Below are 22,472 nucleotides of genomic sequence, written 5' to 3' on the forward strand. Positions count from 1 at the left end.
TCGTAAATATGTTCGTCGCTTTGACATTCATTCACGCAAAGACCGATTCATTCTTCTTTTTCAACTTGTTATCATAACGAAGTATCCTTTCACTTTGTCGCGGCTCTTTATTTGAAATATTCTTTTAAACTTTTAAACTTTTCTTTGAATAATAAATTCTGTCATGTATATCTGGTGTTATTTAAAATGTTACGAATAATTTGATAAACGGCAAAGCGAGTTAATGGATTCTCAAAGTGAAGATTCTCAAACTGAATTTTTCCACGCGCCGTGAAGTTGTGTAATATTTATTTCCCTCCCTCTCTCTTTCTCTCTCTCATAAAATATCATTAACAATCGAAACGAAGATTTTTCGGAAGATGTTGAAGGATGTTCTATTTTTCTACACGGATTAATGTTATTTGAATCGAACGTGCCATCTCGTTTGAACGTAATTTAAAGTGATTACGTGAGGGATTGGTGCGAGTACCTTGGACGAGGAAAAAGAAGCGGAAAAGCGCGAAAAAAGCGTGGGAGAAAACGCGGAGAGGAATAATATCTCGGAAGACATTAATCACGGTGAAAATATTAGTCAAGGAGCCGTTAAGATGAGGCATTGTTTTATTGCGAAAAAAAAAGTTTGATAAACGAGCCGGTTTGAAATATCGCCTCTACGTCATCCACGAGGATATTTCGTGATATATCACATTATCACACAACGATTAAGCGCGATTTTCCATGTGAATCGAGTGTCGATACATTTTTCTGGAATTATTAAGTGCGCGTATATAGACACAAAGTAACGCGACCACTTCTCTCGACTCGGGGATGGAAGTTTTATTCGTTATATCGATATTAATCGATCAAACTTTTCCTCCATTCCCATGATCCTTCGACGAAAGAATGGAAAGAACTACAAACAAATAATTTTTCACGTATCATAATATAATCATTTGTCTTCTTGAACGCCTTTCTTGATTCGTAGAATCATAAAATACAGGTATATATTGAAATAAATGGAAACTCAAATTCTTCGTTGGAACGTGTGATGAGTATACCGTGGATATTTGTGCAAATTTAACTTTTTGCGAACGCGACTAGAAAAGTGAAATTAAAATAAAGATCCGTTCCACCGTTTAAATATTGTAACACGAACATTGCTTTAAATATTTATATACCATATTCGGTAAATATTCTTTCGAGCATTTACAACATTTTTCCACAATCCAGTGATGAACATGAAACGAAATCCAGATGCTTTCGCGCGGTAATTATCCTTTTCTTAATATGATCTTTCTCGATTCTCTCTGTAAACATCAAAATTAATCGCGTGCTCTCCCATAAAGATCAGACGAGAGCAATTTATCCAACGATTTATCTTACTTTCGTATCACGTTCAACTATCAAATTTTGTCTCGATCGAAGTATATTTTACTCTTGAACATCGAAAAAAGAGCCTAACAACATTCATCGAGGCGATTTCTGCGCGAAATACGCATTGAAACGCGTATCAGGGAGTAGTCTCGTATTAAAATAATTTGCTTGCGCCATGTGCCGACCCCAGTCCATAAAACAGTATCCCGTCCGATGGTGGACGATAATTTATATCCGGGAATAGAAGATAGTCGACGATATCGAGAGAGAGAGAGTGAGAGAGAGAGGCGAAATTTACACAGCAGTCGATCGACTCGGTTCAGGATCTCCCCTACTCGCGCTCGAGGATTTGTGCAATCTGATTTCGGGCTGAGAGAGGGTTATTCCTCTCCATTATTTCATTAAAAGGCTGAATCGCGCAAGGGTACAATCGAACGCCCGATTTCCATCCGACTCGAATCCTCGCTCGAGCTACGAGTTGGATGGAATTCTTTCCAAGTTGGGGGATAAGAATTTTGTCGCATTTAAGACAATCGATGGACGAGAATTTTTATCCGATATAAGTATTTTGTACGACAGAAGGATCCCCTTTTCAAGAGGGATTTTAAGAGTTTGAATTGAAAATAAGGAAAATAATTATATGGATGTAATTATATAGAAATTATATAGATGAAAAAAAATCGAATTACAGGCTTTTTAACATTCGCCTATAATTTTATACGACAAAATCGAAACGATCTTTTTCTTATTTCAATCTTGTCTTGTCTAAAAATACGAAACATTTCGTACGAACGATCGTAATTGAAGTAACGAAATTAAAGTTATTAAATAAATTAATTATATTTCTATTAATTTCTCAATAAAGTGGATATTTGTCATCAATTTTATGGACTTTGTCATCTTTAGAATAACGTTGTGGAAAAGTTTGATCGTCAAAGAGACGAGTCAAAATTGAATGGCTCGCCATTCCCGGAAGGAAAATAAATGGAAAGAAACTTTTTCCGTTTACCGTCGTTCGATTTTTACTCGAACGACACCGGTCAAAAAGTATCTTGGAAGAGAACTGCTACGTTGACCTGATTCGATTTTTTCCCCCACGTCGCAAGCAATTTCCAAGAAATTTGTTTCTTGATCTCCAAAGACTTTCCTTCGCCGCGATGGTACAAAGATGGCTTTGAGAATATTTCCGCCCTGGCGAAACGTATTTTTCTCCTTTCCCGATCTCGACGAAAATATAATAAAATGTATACAAGGGAAAAATAAGGAACGACCAAGGAACAAGAAGACATATAATTATTCCCATTCGTCATCCCGGCCAATTCCACAGGATTTTCGTTCCAAATGAATCGATGATTAAAATAAACGCGAATCATCTTCTTCTCCCTCCGCCCCCTTTGCTTCCTTCCCTCCCGTTCCTCGCAAGTAAACGCGCCAGTTTTTAAGAAGACAACCTTATACCCTCGTAAAATCTATCTCTAGTACGAGGGAGCACGAAACGCAGACGAGAATTTCTCCAGAGACAATGTTCTTCCGCCCATAAATTTTTATGCAAAATTGGTTTGCTTGTTCTATATATCCCGTATAGTAAGACAAAATGTCAACGAAATAAAACTTGCACGTATCAGCACGGCCGTTCGTCACTCGCGACATTTTTATCCCTTCCCCCCGAACAAAAGGGGTACGTCGAAATTTCTCGATAATCTTCCGATGATACACCCGTCCGTCCTCCCCGCGTTAACCCCTGATATCGATATTTCATCCAGCAACCAATTCGAAATACACGTTAAAGGAATACGATACGACCTTTTCAAACGCGGCTAAAGAGATATTTAGCACGCTTTTACAATTACGATCTAACTTAAATTCTCGATGAACTTTAGATCGTTTCGTTAATGACAAGAATCTCGGGAAAACGATAGATCGCGTTTCAAGGTAATCGTTGTAGAAAACGCTTCTCCCAAAAATGTCTTCATAAAATGCTGCGATCGTTATTCGATCGTGGCGCCCCCTCCCCCTCCGATTCACTGTCCGCAACCCGGTCGATCGGCTTAAATCGAATGAAAAAAAAAGCGTACGCGGCGTGCGTTAAAATGTAATATTCAGCGGGCGCGGAATTATGCAGAAGTTGTTTTAACAGGGTGAAAATGAGAGAAATAGGGATGGGGGGAGGGGGGCTACTCGTGGGTTGGCACGATGAAATAAACGGAACAAACGCGGGCATTATTCTCGCCGCGCGACGCGGCAACGTTTCAATTAATCTGCATCGGGAAATTTTCTCGTTATAAATTAGCAAATTAATCGATGGCGGAAGGAATTTCATTCACCTTTCTCTCCGCGCGCCAATTTAGAAAGCTGCGTTTTTTTAATTAAATTAACACCGCTTTTTTTCGTTCCCTTTCTTTCCGTCACGAAGAAAGAAAGAAAGAAAGAAAGAAAGAATGAATGCCTTTGTCAACGTCGATCGCTTTTCAAAGGCGAAGGTTCTTTTTTTCCTTCTTTATTTCTCTCTTTTCCTCCCCCATTTCTTCGATCATTATCGAAACGATTTATGAAAAGACGTGAAAAGACACTCTCGTACAATGCTAGGAATAACGAAGGCAAGGATCGTTGAATCGATGAAGAAATATGGAATTTCTTTCCGTATCGAGGATAATTCTTTTTTCCTTAAATTCTAAATCAATTTTTTTTTATGAAAAAGCATTTTCATTATACTTGGCGCGTTAAAAAAAAATGTTAACTCCAAATAATAATAATCGTCGTTTAATACAACTGGAACACCGTTCGGTCAAGTTCTCGCATTGTCTCTTTTTTTTAATGATTGGATGGATTCCAACGAGAAATTAATTTTAACACGATGACGAGATACCGTGACAACGCAATCATCGACTCTCCGTAAATGTTATAATTATATATTATAAACCTGCGCGCATATTTCGAGCTCGTCGCGCCAGCAAATCGAAGGTTCGAATTTCTGAAATGCAACGTCAATGGAGAACCATCATGCAATCGTTCGATATTGTCCTTATTTTTATAGAAACACGCATGGATTACGCGCGTTCTCACCGCCGAAAATGTGGCAATCGAATCGATTAATCGTGAAAAAAAATAACCCATCCACTTTCCTCGACGACGTCAGAGGAGGACCACGAGTGCACGTGAATGCAAATCAATCAAACAAGAAATCTTATAAACTCTAAGAAGCAGAGAGAGAGAGAGAGAGAAAGAAAAAGCAAAGAAGTTGATTGGAAAAAAAAGAAAAGCATCGAGATACCTTTATACACATAGACCAAGAATAGAGCAAGAAGAATGAAATACCGATAAATCGATTGATTGAAGTGAAACGCGAGTTTTCATGCATTTTGCGTGAATGTCGAGCGCAAAAGAAAAAAAAAAGTAAAAAGAAAACGTTCAATTGGAATCGAAGGTTATTCCAACGAGGGAATAATGACTTGATTATTACCAAGCAAACGGGCAGCTTTTTATTCGATACCGGAATTATTTCTTTCTCGCTTGTGACCGAAGAAGAGGAAGAAAACAAAGAAGACGCAAAATTCCCCATAACGTTTCTTAATTATAAAATACCGTGCGCGATAAGAAAGCCTATGTACAAGTTCTCCCGCTAGGGGGAAAAAACCAGTGTTTTTCACGCTAATTAATTTTCCTTCCTTTTCGCTCTCCCCCTCTTCGTTCTTATTCCTGGGTGAAATTTAAAAGTACCGATTTCCTAGAGACGTTTCGCCGGCAATCGATCAATTTTTTAACCATTGCAGATATCCACCAAAAGGTCATTTTAAAAATGGTCATGGAAGACTTTCGCTCGTTCGTGATCGTTCCATTTTATCGTTAAAATCGTTGATTGAGGAATTTCACAATCGTATCGAACTTTTGAAAAAGATACTTCCATTCTGTATATTTTATTTTACTTTCGCATGATTATCGCTCATCGATCTTTTAGAAAATAAAATGAAAATCTGTAGTGTAAAAAAATATACAAAATACTTTCTACAAGGAAAAATTGCAAGACCATTTTCGCAATCGTGGAAATTTTTTAGCAATAGCAATTTTTAATTGTTTCAAAGTATTTTTTAACCATTCGCCAAAAAGTCGTTTTAAAAATGGCCATCGAAGACTTTTGTTCCATTTTATCGTTAAAATCGTTGATTGGGGAATTTCACAATCGTGCCGAATTTTTGAAAAAGATATTTCCACCTCCGCACAATTGTCATTCGTCGATCGATCTTTTAGAAAACAAATTTTTTACGAAATTGCAAGATTATTTTCGCAATCGCGTTTGCAATTATTTCAAAGTACCTTCTCCCTTGATGAATTGCAATAATCAACAGTATATATATATACTGTTTCGTTTCGCTCCATTAACTTTTCTTCAAAAAAGTGTGTATATATATATATATATATAAACTACTAAGTGAGTAAGTCTGTACATAAATTCGACGTTGACGCGATGTGTAATAATGTAGTACGTTAAAGCATCCTACAATGCATCCTTTAAGATACACGCTTTATAAAATTCTTGACGGTAAAAAATTGCGTGCTTTATCTTTTCACGGTCGATCTCAGACTATGAATATACTCGCCAATATTCACGAGTTTCCTTAACAATCCTCTCTATATATATATATATATTTTCTATAATAATCATTCTCATTCGAGAAGAAGGAATGCCTTACTTATCGATCCAAGTATCATTTATCCAAACATACTTGGAGAAAGTCTCAAAAAAAGGTTAATCTCGCATCGCGAATAGAAATTATCCCTTAAACATCTTCCTTGAACAGACCCTTTCCAAACGGCTCGGCTCTCTTCGTGCTCTCTTTGTGCTCCTCGAGAATAAACCGTGAAGAAAGCACGGCACAATGGCGGGCAGCGGACCGTGTTCGATCATCAGTCGGACAAACCAGCTAAGGCATTAACGAGAGCCTCGAGGCGTTTCGCATTTTTTCGTCGAGGAGAAGGAGGGGGGAGAGGAGGAAAAAAGTATTGAATCGACTGTCATAACCATTCGCGACTTCTATACGCGTGGATAGATGTGTGGCCGCGATGAAAGGGAGGGCTTTGAGAGAGAGGGTCTAACTTATCGGTCCGCGAAGAAAACGGCGCTGACGGAAGGGTGTAGTAGGACGTGGTTCGAAATCCACGGTAAATATGCGCGACAAACGTTTCTCTTTACGGGGAAAAAGAACCTTTGACGTGCCGTGCACCGAGCGTGCCAAGCGGAAATTCTCGCCGGGGAAAATTCTCGACGCGGTCTGATTGCACGCGAGGAAACTTCTGGCTGGGATAGACAGCTTTCCAACGCGCTTTTCTTTTTCTTTTTTTCTCTTAAGATTTGACGATGGATAAATCGTTTTCTTTTCCTCTTTATTTCTATTCATATTCGATTCAATTTCGATTCCGTTTCATAAATAGTGTATCTGTCTATTCGGCAATTTCGAATATTTCATTTTCCATTTCGAGATAAATTTTGCAATACCAAGACTCGTTGCTGATTATCGATCGTATCTTGAATAAAATTTTTATTCGATTACATCGAAATGGAACGGATAGGAAAAGGATAATAACGCTTTAACGCGTTCCCTGAATGAAGACACGTTGCCTGGATTCGTCTAGGCGATTGGTTTTAATGTACTTTCTTTTTTCCTTCTTCGTCTTTTTTCGTTAATAACTAACGTTAGCAAAGCGGGAGAAAGGAAAATGTTCATCAAAGGAAAAAAAATTGCTCGAGAGATTAACCGATTAAGCTTTTGTTGACTCGTGGAACAATAATTAAACGCGTAGACGCCTCGACTAATTGGATAAAACTATCCTCGATAATTTGATATATTATCGTTTAAAATTTCATCGAATAAAATGAAGTTAAAATGTATTTCTATACGCGGGAGCTTCATTAATGAAGCAAGTAAAGCAAGTTTAACTAAGACCAAAGGTTTTCGAATCTTTCGCCGTTAACGAAGCGGAACAAAATGATTCGGGAAAGAGTAATCGGCTCATGAAATTAAATTCCAAGCGCACTTTTAGACTTTCCTCTCTCATCCAATCTATATATATATATATATATATATATATAGGGAAACACTGCAATCACGAATCCACTGGCATTCTCCGCGTCTCGAGTCGCGTTTCACGATGTGATAAAACGGGGTTGGAAAAACGAGCACGGTTTTTATAGCAATTCGCCAAACCGCGCGTATCCACTGGAAGAAAGGAGAAGTTTTGCGAGTTTCTAGTCACCGCTTCCGATATCCGACAAATGTTTTCTTTTTAAAAGAAAGAAAAAAGATTATTTGTCAGAATATACACTTGCATCGAATCGAACCCATTCTTTCGATCCTTAATAAAAATTCTTCACGGATAAGTATATCGATCTCTCTCGAAAATCAGAAATTGCAATTTGTTGTTTTTGTTTATCGAGTTGAAGAGAAAATTTGACGAGAATCGCCGAGATCCGAAGAAAATATTTCTCTGAAAAAATTTTCCAACGACTCTGTACCGCTAATTTTCCCGTAATTCCTGCAGAATTTTGTATTTAACCGAGGCAAGAGTTGGCCGTCCCTCTCGCATAAAATCGGCACGCGATTTCGCGGCCGATAGATGGGATATGGAAATAAAACGCGTCGAATCGAAGCGCGAAAATAGAAGAGAGAAAAAGATATATATATATATATAAAATACGGCGGGATGTGATCGCGCACACACAGTCGGTCGAAATATTTTCCGATCATAGGAGGCGGAAAATTTGGCGGACAAGCTGAAAGAGAAGCTGATGTCCGTGCTATTTATCCAATTTCGAGCGGCGCAGATGGCGCGCGGCTTAGTAGCGGCCCGCCAATGTGACGAACGCGTTAGGGCGCTCGAATTAATCCTCTTCCGCCGCTGTTCCACGGTATATCAGCGGATATCTCAAAAAATGTCCGTGTCCGCCACGGTAATCTGGGATAATACGCGGGAAATTGGAAATTCGGCTGCCCGCTATCCGCTTCGTTTCTGCCCCGTTTGTTCTCGAATTTCGTTCATAGCGCGTGAATGTTTAAAAAAAAAAAAAGAAAGGGAGGAAGAAAAGGAGCGAATGTTTAAAAAAAAAAAGAAAGAAAGATCCACGCGTTCGACGTGGAAACGCGGGAGGGGGAGGAAAAAATGTCGTCCCTCGAGGGAATATAGAGGAGGAGACAGGCGGGTTTCGATGGATGGCGGTCGATGATGATGATTTGTGACGCTTTCTCGCCGCGAATCTCTCGAATCGGTAACTATAACTGTCGTACCGTTCTTTCCAACACTGACATTTTTATTTATTTATTTCTCGATAATTAACGGGCTTGGATATGATATTTATCTAACTTACAGCAGTTATCTATTTGTTATTACGTCGTCATGTTCGAATGGACGAGAGGATGATAAATTTCGATTAATCCGCTCCATCTTCTCGATCGATTTAGCGAACAGTTAAGCTTCTATCATTACGTTCGAAAAAAGAGAATAGACCAGGCAAATAATCCGGGAAAATAAGTTAGATGTACGTCCAACTTCAAATATTTGAATCATATATTCGAATTCGTATATACAGAATTCTTCCATTCTTTCGAATTCGTTCCAATTCAATCGCAGATTATTATCCTTCCACGGATAATAATTTGTAACGCCAAGTCGCCGTTTTAAAGCTGGTTTACCCGGCGTGTGTGCGTGGCGCGATAAAAGAAGAAAAAAAAAAGAAAAAAGAAAAACCGTCTCGCGATATTTCGGGGATGAATAACGCGGCGGTTCTTGAAAACACGATTTCACGAGTGCATCTTCTCGCGCAACCTTTCTACCTTAACAACGGTCGGGAGGAGGGGGTGGAGGGGGTGGATTCTGCGCGGAATTGTTCTGACCACGAGGAAACAACGGCGGGAGAAGATGCCGGATCCTCCTCCCCCCCAGGCGCGATAATTTATTTCCTTTACAATTCCGTCAGTACAATGCGCGTGTTAAAATATTACCCGAGCTTTATAACCGCGCTCATCCCCCTCTCTACTCCTTTCTTTCTGTCTTCGGCGAGATAGAGGCCACGTAACGCCATGTACGTATTTCATCTCGGTCCTTATATCGCCCTGCCGTGTGTGCGCGCGCCCCATTCAAACGTTTGCTATTTGTAATCGCGTTCAGGGAACGTTCAAGGGGATTCCGCGCGCGTGTAACGGTAAAGGGAAGAATAAAAAGCTTGCCGTGCCGTGAATCCGTGAACGAGATATATCCTCCCTCCCTCTCTTCTGTGTTTGGAAATATGCTGAAAAGTTTGGTCTCTTTGGAAGGAAAAAAAAGAGGGGAGGGTGAAGTTAAGATTGGAAAGATTGAAAATAAATGAAATACACGCGAAATGCGTACCACTCGGGTGGTAGATAGATTCTGGAGAGCGTGGAAATATATTTGAGGTGAACTCTCGAGAGGGAACACTCGATTGTTTCGAATCCAGTGTCCATTTGCGAAAAGAGTAAGTCGAGAGAGAGAGAGAGAGAGAGTAGTTCGAGAGAAATCTACCCTCGAATTCGTATCTTAAGATGTTGAAAGTAGGATATATATTCGTGTGTATGATGTATGTGGTTATGATACAATTTAATTCGATTTGGGATAAATATAAAAGAAAATGGGGATAATTATAATTAATAAAATGTAATTTTGCGGCGATACGAAAGAAAATAATATTTACGTTATTAATATCATTCAATTGATTAATCGTATCCGTTATTCGGATTTAAATTTGATGCGGCTTTCGTTTATTCCTCTGCCTTGCAAATTTTTATATCCACGTTTTCGATTCGATTTATTTTTGTTCAATTAATCAAGATTCTATTTATTTTCTCTTATTATCGGGAGACGTGGCGAATTGCTTATAATACGATTATTCTTGTGATTATTTCTCCTTCGTGAAATTATACGCTTTTTATTTTCTCTCCTTTCTTTTTTTCTCGCAATGCAATTTATATTACATCGTTCACGATACGATTAAACGAGTAATTTTAATTATTATTAATACATTGCCGTATAATCCTGAAATTAAAAACTTCTTTTTTTATTTCAGATCGTAGCCAACCATGGAAACGAGAAACCGAAGCAGGTACCGAAATTCGTTCATTCAAAATTTTGTTCATTGCAATTTACTATATATATATATACACACTGCCTGTGCAGAAACTTTCGAAAGATCGTATCGATTCATGATTTATATCGGCATGTAACGTTTGAAATTCGAAACGAGAAGTGATTACCGAATATTACCTGACTACTTTCCAATCTTCTTCCCTCGTTCTATCTTAAATTCTCGAAGAAATCAAAAAAAATTTCTCCTTCCTTGTTTGCGATGAAAACTCTCGCGAACTCGAAAAACAACGGAGATGAAAATTCTTCGGAGAGCAAACACGATTCTTACTTCGTCGAAATATTTTACGTAGACGATATTTGTAACCGAGAGTGCAATCCGCATAGATGTATGCTAGCGGTCTAATTATTGTTAGAAAACGGAAAGTTGTAGAAAATTGTTGATTCGGATGGATAAAAAAAGACGGGAAGAGAATATAAAAAGAAACAAGCGGAACTCGGAAAAATGCAACAACGCGGGGAAGTTTGGTAAGATTCTGAGTGGTGGGGAGTGGAGTGGCTTTCGTTTCTGAAAGTATGCCTTTGGGTGTCGTTCCGCGCAACTTCGCCCGGCCTTTCAGGCCAAAGTTAAAGACTTGAACGCAGAGGAGGCAGGGATAAAAGAGAGCATATTGCGGGCCAAACTTCTGGTTCAAAGTTTCTGCAAGTCACAGTGTCTGGTTTTAATAATGCGAAAGAAGAGGGTCTCGTAGGTATATAGAGGAGAAGACCGCAATAGCTTTTATAAATCTACGCAAGGGACACGCGTCTCGTGGCTTCCTTCTTGACGCAACAGAAATTGACGCAACAATTTTGTCGATAGGAAAACAAACGACGGAGAGAAAAACGAGGTGTCCTCGATCGATACAAAGAGAATTTCCTTTCGTCTCAATAAGTTCCGATTAAATAAATTTCTCGATTAGATTCGAAACTATTTATTCCGAATATACGACAAGATATTCGCACGGGGAAAGCAATCGATTCTTTCTCAATTTTTTTCGACTTACAATGGGAAGATGAGTGAGTAACGAGGCGAGCTCGAGGTGGTCAAAGCGAAACGAAGAAGCTCGATCTTGGATCGATGGATTGTCTTATTCTCGAGTCCTTTATTCTCGATAATAACGAGGAGGAGATGACCCCCTCCCTCTTCGTCTATCGGAATAATGAATAACGATTACGGGGGAAAGGCAGGAGGAGATGCAATAACGTTGCATCACGGTTTATGATGTAAGGAATACCGATCATTGAACATCTGAAAGATGTTCTTCTTTTCGGAGTATCGATCTCCTCGGGGATGCGGAGACACGGTGTTCCACTTATAACTGGGAACAAATTACGGTCGTTTCGAGTAAAGCGACTGTCATTGATCTTGGTCAACTGGGAAATTAGCGAAGTCTCTCTTTCTCTTTCTCTCTTTCTCTGGCTGGATGTTTGCTAAGGTAGATATCGTTACGTAAAAGGTAGCAGGTGTTACTTTGAATTTTAATTTGCATTCTTGTCCAACATTCTAGCTAAAGTGCGTCAACAACCTCTTAATTATTTCAGCATTTAGCTCCATCTCGTCGGCGATGAAAACGGAACGGGACGGTAAATGAAAATATCAATTCTTTTTTTTTTCCTTCTTAAGCGAGCATTATGGAAGATTTAAGTGGTTAATTTCAGAGATTGAAAAAGATGGAGGAGAAATTGGAGGTCAAAAAGATTGGTCGGAACTTTTTTTCTTCTTTTTTTTTAAATTATAAGCAATTTAATTTCGCATTAGATAAAATGAAACGATGGTAGAAACGAGATGGCTCCTGTGTCTCGGTTTATCTAGCGGAAAATTAAACTGCTCACATAAGTTTCTATATTTCTGAATACCAGCTTTCCTTCGTCTCTCGGAATCATCCCTCCAATTTTCTACCTTCTCTTCCTCGGAAAAAAACAAATATCGAAACGATCCCTCTTCTTTCGCGATTCTGAAAATCCGAAAATTCCGATTATTCGGAAATTTCCTTAATCACGAAGGGAGGTTCGTGAAGAAAGTTTTCTCGAAATGGAGGAGAAGCAAAAGAACGAGACAACGTAATCCGCGCGTGTACAGAATGGAAACGAATACGGAATAATAGAGCATTATTGTTGCATCGAGAGGAGAATAAAGGGGATTTTGGCAAAGTTGAAGCGCAAACGGCAATCCTCGCGAGTAATCCGATGCTCCCTCCCTGAAGAACGTCGTTTCGCGCACTTTTCTCCGTTGAAAATTGGGCGCAACGGGGAAAAATTTCGACTCGTGGGGCCGGAGGAATGAATGAATTTCCTCCTCGTGCCCTCGGGTACCTCTCGTTTCCGGCCAAGTGGCACGGAACACGGTTTGTTTCCGGTGAATTAGACAGAATAGAAATTCCGCTATATATATATATATATATATATATATATATGTACTGGGCGAGTTTCATTCGCGCTAATTAATTCTCTCCAAGTTCGTGAACGGGGGAGAGTGTATTATGTTTCGAAACGACCAAAGAGCGAAAGAGTGAAATTGCCCCCTCTTCGTTTCCCTCGACGTTACGTTGAAAATTTCAACGGTATAAACATGGTCCAAGTTTTCGAAAAGAGGGAGGAATCACCTGGAAGTATCCAGAGAGAAGGGGCTAGGTTTTTCGTTATCTTCGCAACGCAAGGGACGATTTCGTGAATTTTGAATCATGGTGCGCGCCATGCAACCAGCCTGGATGACAGTGATAACGCAAAGTTATCGCGGCGGGAGAACAAGGGGATGAAAACGGAGATGAAAGTCTCGAAGCGGAAATTGTTTCGTCGCGAGTGCGATGATGGACCCTTGTTGGAAGTTTCGCCCATTTAAATTTCCCCGTTTCATTTTCGAAAGATTTCCTTGTTCGTATTGGTATTTCGTTTCTCGAACGAAAAAATTTGTTTCAGAAAGTGAGCAAGGGTCATGGATTCTCTCAAGATTCTTCCTCGCCAATAATGACGCGATAAATCTTGTAATTGCACTTTACGACACGCGTTGAAAGAAGATAATATATATATATACATTTATCTCGAAAGAGGAAAAAAAATGTGAAAATTGACTCGAGAGTATACATATACACGTGTCACACAGACCGTGTTCTTTCCGAACCATTAACACCATAGACAAATTTTTAATCCAAACTTTAATCGCCCATCAATTTTTAAACCCGATTCGCTGCAATTTACTGCAACTATATCCCTCCCCTCCCCTCAGTGAGGATTAGACGGGACAGGATGGGAACGGCAAACGGCTTTCGACGATTCGTTTGAAAATTGTGTTCAGCGACGAACAACACTCGGGGATTCCCGATTACACGGGATTAATTTTATCCCGTGCGCGGGAATTAATTCAGGGGACGGCGCAGAGAGCGCAGCTGCAAAACCTCGGCCAACTTAATATTCTCGGGACATCGAGCCGAGTAATTATTTTTCTAACCGGGGTTTCGACGGTGCGCCAGCCATGGCGGCGATCATTAACGTCGTTAATTTCGCTCGCGTTCCCCCTGACAGAAGAGGGGAGGATTTCGTTGGAGGCCGCGTTGCAACGAAAATAGGATGATTCTACGAGGCCACTTTGGCCCGCCGGTTTATCTCGGGGCGGGTGGATCTTCGTTCCAGGGATGATTTCCGCGCCCTTGTTTTCGGGACACGCGATTACGTTTCCGCGAGGGAATCCAGGGGAAAAATAGGGTCCGTGCAATTTTGTGGGGGGCAAGGGAAGAGGAACTTTTGTCTCGGGGGATTAAAAGGAGGAGACGCGGCGTAATGGAAGCTGATCGTGAGCGAGAAAAAAATTATTCGTCCAGAGTTCTTTCTTCTTATGTTTCTTCTTTTTAAGAGAATACAAGTTTCAATTCTTTTTCCTCGTTGGAGAGTGAAATTTCGGAGAACTGTTCTTCGAACGTAAGAATTTTCAGTTCCAACAGTTCTCTTATATTTAGCTTTCAGCACAAGTCTTGAGAATTTCGTTGTCAAATAGATTTGCATTCTTAGGAGGTTAGAATTTACGCGCAACGATGGAGAATTCGGATCATGTTAATATAAACTTGGAAATTGGTTTCTAATAAAAAAAAAAAAAAAAGATCGCGCGAATTATTCGTATTAGCGTTTCATAATGAAAAGTTTCAATATTTTTGTTAAAGGTATAAATTTTTCATCCGTATCAAATTTTTTTTTTCTTTATATGGAATATGTAGAATACGTAAAATATTTATATATATGTAGAATTGATAACAATTGACAGTAAGACAAAATTTAATCAATTTTAAATTTCGAGAGGAACGAACCTAAATATTTTTGACCGGGAACAACGGAACAATTGATTGCAGCAACTCGATGACGAATCGAGGCCGGGCTTATCGTTTAATAGATTTTCCAACAACCGTGCAATATTCTGCGTAATTTGTGCCGGCAACATCACGAGCTTTTGCAAAAAAGCTTTGATGTATCGCTTTGATGTTTCAATTCCATAAAATACGCATGCACAAAGCGTTGTTTAGTTCAATTAGTAAAAAAAAAAAAATTCAATACCGGTAGATGAGAAATATTTTTTCAAAATTGCGTGATTGGAATTTCTTCATTTCCAACGTATTTTTTTTTTTATTTCGAATGTAAAAATACTTGAGTAAAGAGATTAAAGAAATTAAAAAAAAAAAAAAAATCTTCAAAAACGCGCCCATCTAAAATCTTTGCACCAAGCCATATTTATTACAATTTATTACATTTCACCACTTAATAAAACCACTTCGTTTGCTTACGTTTACTTTTTCTTCGATATAAAAAAAAAAAACACGTATTCATTCGCGAATAATCAACGTTAACGTCGAACGATTCGTAAATTATTCTCATCCGTTAAATTCGTTCCTCAAGAAATTAAAAATTTTCCTCGCGATAAGTAAATAACCCGTCCATCTCATTGCCCCGTATAACTTTCCATCAATATCCACGTATAAAATTATATCTCTACCGATCAATATCGTGCTCTAACTGCGAAAACTTTCATCGTTACCCATATTGCAAAAAAAAAAATAAAAAATAAAAAAAAAAAAAATAAAAATTTTATAACGAGAGAAAATATTGTAGCATATAATTCATACACAGTCACACCGTTAAAATAAACTATTAACGACGATGATTCGCCAACAATAAAAACAAAAGATCGATACGCCATACCAATTTTCCTGCCCAATTCTTACCACGCGGCAGAGGTATGATTTTTCTCCCTGATTCCCTTTCATCGGGCGCTCGTTAACGAAATCGAACGTTTGGCCCGTCGTCGCTTAAATTTCCATCGCATCCGCCATTACGAATTGTCGAATCGAACGAACGAACGAACAAAAACCGCAAGGATTTCGAGTGGCGCGAGAAATGGTGGGATGTTTCGATCGTATCGAAAAACAAAAAAAGAAAAGAAAAAAAACAAAACGAGGAATTTCGTTCGTGTTTTCCTTTCGTCGCGTAAATTCGACACCGCCACCGACGATATTAACTTACCGCTCCCCAGAGGGAAGGGGGAGGAGGAGGGAATGGTCATCCGCGCGGAAATCTATGCGATCGCACTTCAACATTCGGCCAAAACATCGGGGGGAGAAGGTAGGGAATAAAGCGATTCCAGGGAAATTCTGGATCCTGGTCGCCCTGCGCTGGCATTATTGGCCCGCCACGGCTCGTTGTATTATTCCAAGTATCATCAATTCGACTGATATCGCCGACTACTTCGTTCACCGCGCTATCGCTATTCACCTCGGTTTCCCTTCACTGTGTTCACTCGCTGCGAGTCAATTTCCTCCTCGATATCTCCTCAAGAAAGTTCCAGAAAGTTACCAATCGTCCCCGTTTTAATTATATCGCGGAGAGGATCCCGATCGACGGCGATTGCGGCTCGAGCAATTATTCGTTTCGTATTCGTTTTCCGAGAAGAGGAAGAAACGAGAAGCTCCAATCTTTTTCTTACAGCTTTCTTCTTGCGTTTAAATCTCTTAATGCAGAAATTGTTACCTCGTTTGTCTTCCTCTTATATCAAGTTTATACAACTGAATTACCATCGATTTATCATGAGTGAAAATTAATAAATCGTCTCTTCCTATATATATATATATATTCGTATTTTTGCCTCTATATAATCGGAATAAAGAGAAGGTTGAGAGAGATTTGGGAGAAATTTCTCAAAATTTCTGGATAGTTGGCCACTGCTCTGCGAAGTCGAATTATAAATTGAGGGAAGGTGGAGGACGAAGTTAACCATCCCCCCGGCGCAAGAGGTGGTGTATGCAGCGTATGTGGGACAAACACGTTGAAAATAACACGTTTCGTATCCCTTTTCGTTCGTAAAACGTTTTTAAATTCCGTGTACAGTTCGGAAAAACGGCAAGTACAAGTTTTCACGAGTCGTCGAAAGGGGCCATCCACCACGTTTTCGTAAATCAGATTTCTATATGCGGCCGAGCGTTACGGTGCCGCCGGTTATCGTTCATATAAAGTAGGTCACGTCGATTCGAGAGAAACTTTGTATCGATACGGCCGCGAAGCGATGAAGCGAAACTTTCCAAAACACTTTCGTCCCGTGTATCCTTTCCTCTTTTTCCCTTCCTCGTTCGTGTCGTGTCGTATGCCCCCCTCCCTCCTTCTCTCCCAACCATGACAATTTTTCCTTCGAAACGATAAAAATCTCGGCGTTCCTTCAATCGTTCGATCGTTTCGAAAAGTTTAGGGGATTTCCAATCTCCTTGTTACGAGATAGGAAACTTAATCGAGTGAGAGAGAAAGAGGTGGACAATAATTCTTTCTCTGGCAAGGTGTACGACGACAATCGGCACAAGTCAGGTGCGCCAAACTTCCACCACGATTATCATAGGGCACGTGGAACGTTAAATTTTCGAGCGATCCTCGGTTCGAGGCTTATCCTCCTCCGTGATTCGGGCGTCATGCCAGTGGAAACTACACGTGTCCGTGAACAAGGAAACGAGGGGAAGGGGGGAGGGGTGCGCCTCGTATGCAAAGCTGCAGCCTCGTAAGAGATATCCCTGCCGGGTGTAATGAATTGTATGGATCGGCCGTAAAGGTTCCCGTGTCCTTATTATCCCGTGCAGGATCACGAATTTCGCCTTGTTTCCTTCGTCGAAAGCCAGAGAGAGGAGGGGAGAGAGAGAGAGAGAGGCCAGCTTGATTTTCAGATTCAAAAGATAAATTAATATTCGTGGAAGCATAGGAAATCAGCAGTGGCACGTTTGAAATATCGAAAAGCCGGAGACCCGTACGCACCGCTTCGAAATTCGTCGAAATTCTCTCCCCTCCCCCTCCAAACGAATTCGAATCACGATCCAATTATTTCCAATAAAAATCCCCCCTGTTGGTAAATTTCCACGGGGGATTATACTTATTTTTTCTCTTTTTTTTTTGTTCTCCTCCAAAATTGCAACGAGACGTTCCAATCGAATTACTCCTCGCTCATCCGTGCAGCTTTATTAAGTATTAACCTTTAGAGCAGCGGAGACTGCTTTCCCCTTCTCTCTCTCTTTTTTTTAAACTTTCACCAACCAGAAATCTGCATCCAATGGAAAAACAAAAAGAAGGAACTGCTTTCCCCGAGGAGTTTGTCAGCAGGGAGAGGACCTTTTCCATTCACCACGTCCATTTTCACGCGCCACACAGGCGTATGTATAATACATGGCACGGAAAAGCCGTGCGCATCGACGCGGATTGCGGGTCTTACCAAACTCCCTCCACGTCGTCTTGCGCTTCCTTCCACGCCCTGCTCTTCTCGAGAATTGAACGAGAAACTCTCTCTCTCTCTCTCTCTCCGCGCTATCATCAGCGACTTTTCTCATAAAGCGGCCTCTTCGCACGGTTTCCTCCCCCCTCGCGAGAAATATCAAAATTCCGGGTCGCCGGTCACGAGCTGGTTCGATAGGAGTAACGAGTTCTCGTCGAAATCGTCGCGGCCAACTTGCGACACGGAGCTCGTTGTAGCGGTTACAGCGATTGCGCGCGGCGTTTCGAAACTTTCCAGATACTTCGCCCTGATACACCCTCGAGCCGCGCCGCGCTCATCGAAACAAGAACATCGCTCCCCGCGATCACTTAATGGGGTGTTGTTCCTTTAACTTGCGAGGAAATCCGATGAGATGGTCTGGAGACGGAAGTGAACATAGAATGTCCTTTGCCAGATCTCGTAGTAGGCGAATTGAAACATTGAAGACTTTGGTCAGTTCAGTTTGTTTGCGCTGGTAGATTTTTCAAAAATTCTTTCCTTCTTCTTTCGTTAATCGGAATTATTTTCATCATCGACAGGTTCGTTTACGATTCGTTCAGGAGAGATTCCAATACTTGAGGAATACTTCCAAGTAACTGGATCGTAGAATCTGAAGAATTCATAATAAATCGACGCCAAGTAAACGTCCATATCGTGTGTGTATCCACAACAAGAGAGACACCATTTTCCACTCGTTATTACTCGATTCAATTTCGAGTCGATCGATACCCACTGTTCAAAGTAATTCGAACATCGCGACCACAAACGGCCAAGAGAGAATCCTGGCCTGCGTTTAAAGGGGAAAGGAAAGAGAAAGGGGGGACGAGGACAGGAGCGAAATCCATTTCCAAAATTCTCTCCGGGTTAATACAGATCTCGGCTCTGTGTAAAGCTGCGTAACACGGGCGCCTGCATCTGCATAACGCGCGAAATACACAATGCGCAATAGGCGAGGTTGGCGAGGTTGGGTGACGGTAATGAAATCGCGCGTTACTCGCCCGTAATGACGACCCCGGAGGGGCGTCGCGACGCTTACCGTTTTCACGATAACGATGCAGAGCAAGCCCTGGGCCTCGCTTAAAATGCACGAAAACCGTAATCGGGATTCTCTGCGACTTCCGTGATCGTGCTCCGGACCTGTACTGCGTCTTGGAATTCCAGAAGGGATCTGCGATCTCCAAGTGTTCTATCCTCGTTCGTAGGGTATCGGTGTTCTTTTAGAATTCATTTAGAGGGGGAAGAAGTTGTCTTTTTTCTTTGGTATTGGCAACACGTCGCAGCGAACGATACTTGTGACAATTCTCAATAATTTTCAGTAGGTGTAGTGAAGTGTAGTTTGGAATGGAGAATGTGTTTTTCAGAAATTTAGAAAAGATCACAGTGCCATTCGATGAATCCAAACTGCAGGATTAACGATCAGTCATACTTTTAGTCTCGCAACGTTAATCCGTTAAAAAAAAGAGAGTAAGCCTACATTTTAGATCTCCAATAATTTCCCCGATTATGCATTAATTCCGACATACGTATCGTTTACGATGATTACCCGAGGGCTGTATATACAAATGTAGCGTACGCACGATTAATCAGAACGCTAATTAATTATCCGTGATTAATTAGCCCAACAATTCCAATTGTATCAAAACTACCCAGCTTTCGATTAATCATCAAATTTATCTTACATCCGTTCGTACATATATATTTTCTTCTTCGCTCAGACAGACTTCACTCGCGCCATTCCAAGCCTCCTCCTCCTCCTCCTCTTTAGAAACAGCTCAGCAACAGTTCCGATCCCTCCGAAGAAGCGCAGCTATCCCACAGCTTGTACAAAGGATTTCTTGTGATCGTTGTGAAATGAAATAGAGCTTTCTCTCTCTCTCTGCGAAACATCGAACCCATTGAAAATTCGACGTTTCCCCTGTGTCGACGTCTTTCCACCACAGCCGTCAAAGCTGGCTGGCAAAATCGTTGTCCGAGATAAATTCTTTAGCCATCCCCCACCCAAGCTCAGCCACGACCCAGCCACGTTTTCCAACGTGGAGAAATCATTATCCAGCCCGATCACGCCCGGATCTTCCTTATTACGATTCCATCGGGGATCGGCAATTGCGCCAAGTCGGAACGGATGTATATCGCGATACTTTATCGTCGTTTCACGATGAAATTTTTACAATTTTTCTCTCCATCTTCTCTTTCAATCTCTATTAGCCCCCGAATTGGGAGCACACGCGGCGGTTTTTAAAAACCGGTGGATACCTCGCGCGAATGTCGATGCAAATCGTCGAAAAGGGATTGAGAAATTGAAAATAAATTTCTTCTGAATGAATTATCTATCTGTAAATTCATACTTTTACGATACGTTTTACGATAAACGCGACACGCGCGATTTCGTAGAACAGTTTATGGACGTTTTTACGCGCGATGTGTACATAACTCTCTCTCTCTCTCTCTCTCTCTTTCCTTGATCGATTGATAAAACAGATTTAAACACTCCTTCGCAACTTAAGAATTTCTCCTCAAGTCGAATTTCCTTTCAAGTTCCCCGCTGCTTAAGAATCCTAAGTATCTTTAAATCGAGTTCTACCTGCTTAAAAACTCTTTTGATTCGCTTTCAATAATGAATGGTTACTATACATATACACACACATACTATATATATATATAGAAAGATGGAGAGTATTTTTAAATCTTAACTTCGTTCGAGAAGAGTACCTATCCAGGAACAAACGAAGTAAAACGAAGAATGTCTTTCTTCATTAAATATCTCTACCGATAAAAGAAGAATTCCTCCGTAAAAAAAAAAAAAAAAGAAACGAATTATAAAATATTTCCGACAAAACGTGACGAACATTCTGTTAACGAGGAAGGGAACGAAGATTCCGAAGAGGGGGGGGGGCGAATTCCGCCGAAACATCAGGTTGAAAACGGGTAATGGACCGACTCGTTACATAAAGCGGAGCGGTATTCCAAACGCTCGATATCGCTCTTTTAATAACACACCCCATCCCCTCCATGTCGGAGACGTTGTTTTACGATCCACCTCTGGCAGACTGCATTCTCGAAAATCTTAAGTGTCCTCTGTTGTTCGTCTATAACGTGCTAGATCCCTCTCTCTCTCTCTCAGCCCGGGATTCGCGGCGCTGGAAACGCTGGAAATGGCCATTGTTGGCGGAAAACGTCGAGGCACAATGGAATACCAGCGCGATAGCGCGCCGTTATCAGTGCCCGGGGTATCAGTTTATCCATGGATCGAGCGAAAATGGCGTGGTTCGCGTCTTACGTTTATCTACGGCTCTCCCCTCCGTGAATCAAACGGCTGAGTTGAACCAAGTTCCAAGAGACAATTGGACTCGTCGGAATGGCAATTGGCGGATAATAGAAGGTAGAAGATAGAGCGTCTCGTGACAAATCTCTATAAAAAATTGCCTCTCCTTCTCCGTTGGAAACGAGACTATTAAATATCTCGACGATCCATTTCAATTTTCACAATTTCCTTCCGTTTTATATACACTTTCGTTCGTTTCTATGATAAGAATGAACGAACGAAGAGAGCTCGTGCGTTACAACCCGATTCTCATCCGGGCCGAGACGCGCACTCTAAAGAAACGCTCTCCGATCGAGTTACATCGCGTATCGTCGAGTGGAAAAAAAAAGAATCGAAGAGAAGAAGCGATGAAATACGGCGAGCCTTCTGTGTCGGCTTTAAACAGCCGCCATTAAACGATAATCGGTCGAAATAGGATTTCGATTCTGAATGGAGTCGGCCTTGGCACCGATTCCGCCAACGTTACGGGCTACGGATCGCCACGGAAGAGATCGATTCGGCTCTGGTCGAAACAATTTGTCGGCAGGCGAATAGACTTCCTGATCAGTGGACGGTCTGCTCTGGCAGACAGGCGTGGCAACGATTCGTCAAGCGGCGACGCCGCGTGCATTTCGTATCGGTGGGCGTAATTGCGTTTGTTCCTTCGCTAACTGCTTGGGAGAATTGGTCGGAGTGGGTGGACGGAATTGGAGCGACGTAATATACGGCTTAATCGCTTATATTGTCTCTTATTCTCGAGGATGACGACGCGTGTCGACTTTGTTACTCGACCCTCTTTTTCTTTTCCTTTTTACCATGGATGAAACACTTGACAAACACATGGCTCGGTAGATAGTAATCTCGCTTCTACTCGCGTCTATTCGAAGAAGGAGAGAAAAAGTGAGGAGAAATTAATCGATGGAAATTGTT

General features: G+C 40.9%; 1 protein-coding gene across 6 annotated transcripts in view; it reads left to right on the forward strand.

Moving 5' to 3' along the window:
* LOC107993373 (chaoptin) overlaps positions 1–22,472 on the forward strand; it is a 97,854-nt gene that overhangs the window by 38,660 nt on the left and 36,722 nt on the right. For 5 of the 6 annotated variants that reach the window (XM_062078223.1, XM_062078225.1, XM_062078224.1 and 2 more), the window contains one exon: positions 10,424–10,459. The exons of the other annotated variant lie outside the window; for it this stretch is intronic. In XM_062078223.1, coding sequence (XP_061934207.1) covers positions 10,424–10,459 — 36 coding nt within the window. The remainder of the gene's footprint in view (positions 1–10,423; positions 10,460–22,472) is intronic. 6 annotated transcript variants of the gene reach the window in all.

The sequence above is a fragment of the Apis cerana genome, linkage group LG8, assembly GCF_029169275.1.
Source record: "Apis cerana isolate GH-2021 linkage group LG8, AcerK_1.0, whole genome shotgun sequence".
Taxonomy (NCBI): domain Eukaryota; kingdom Metazoa; phylum Arthropoda; class Insecta; order Hymenoptera; family Apidae; genus Apis; species Apis cerana.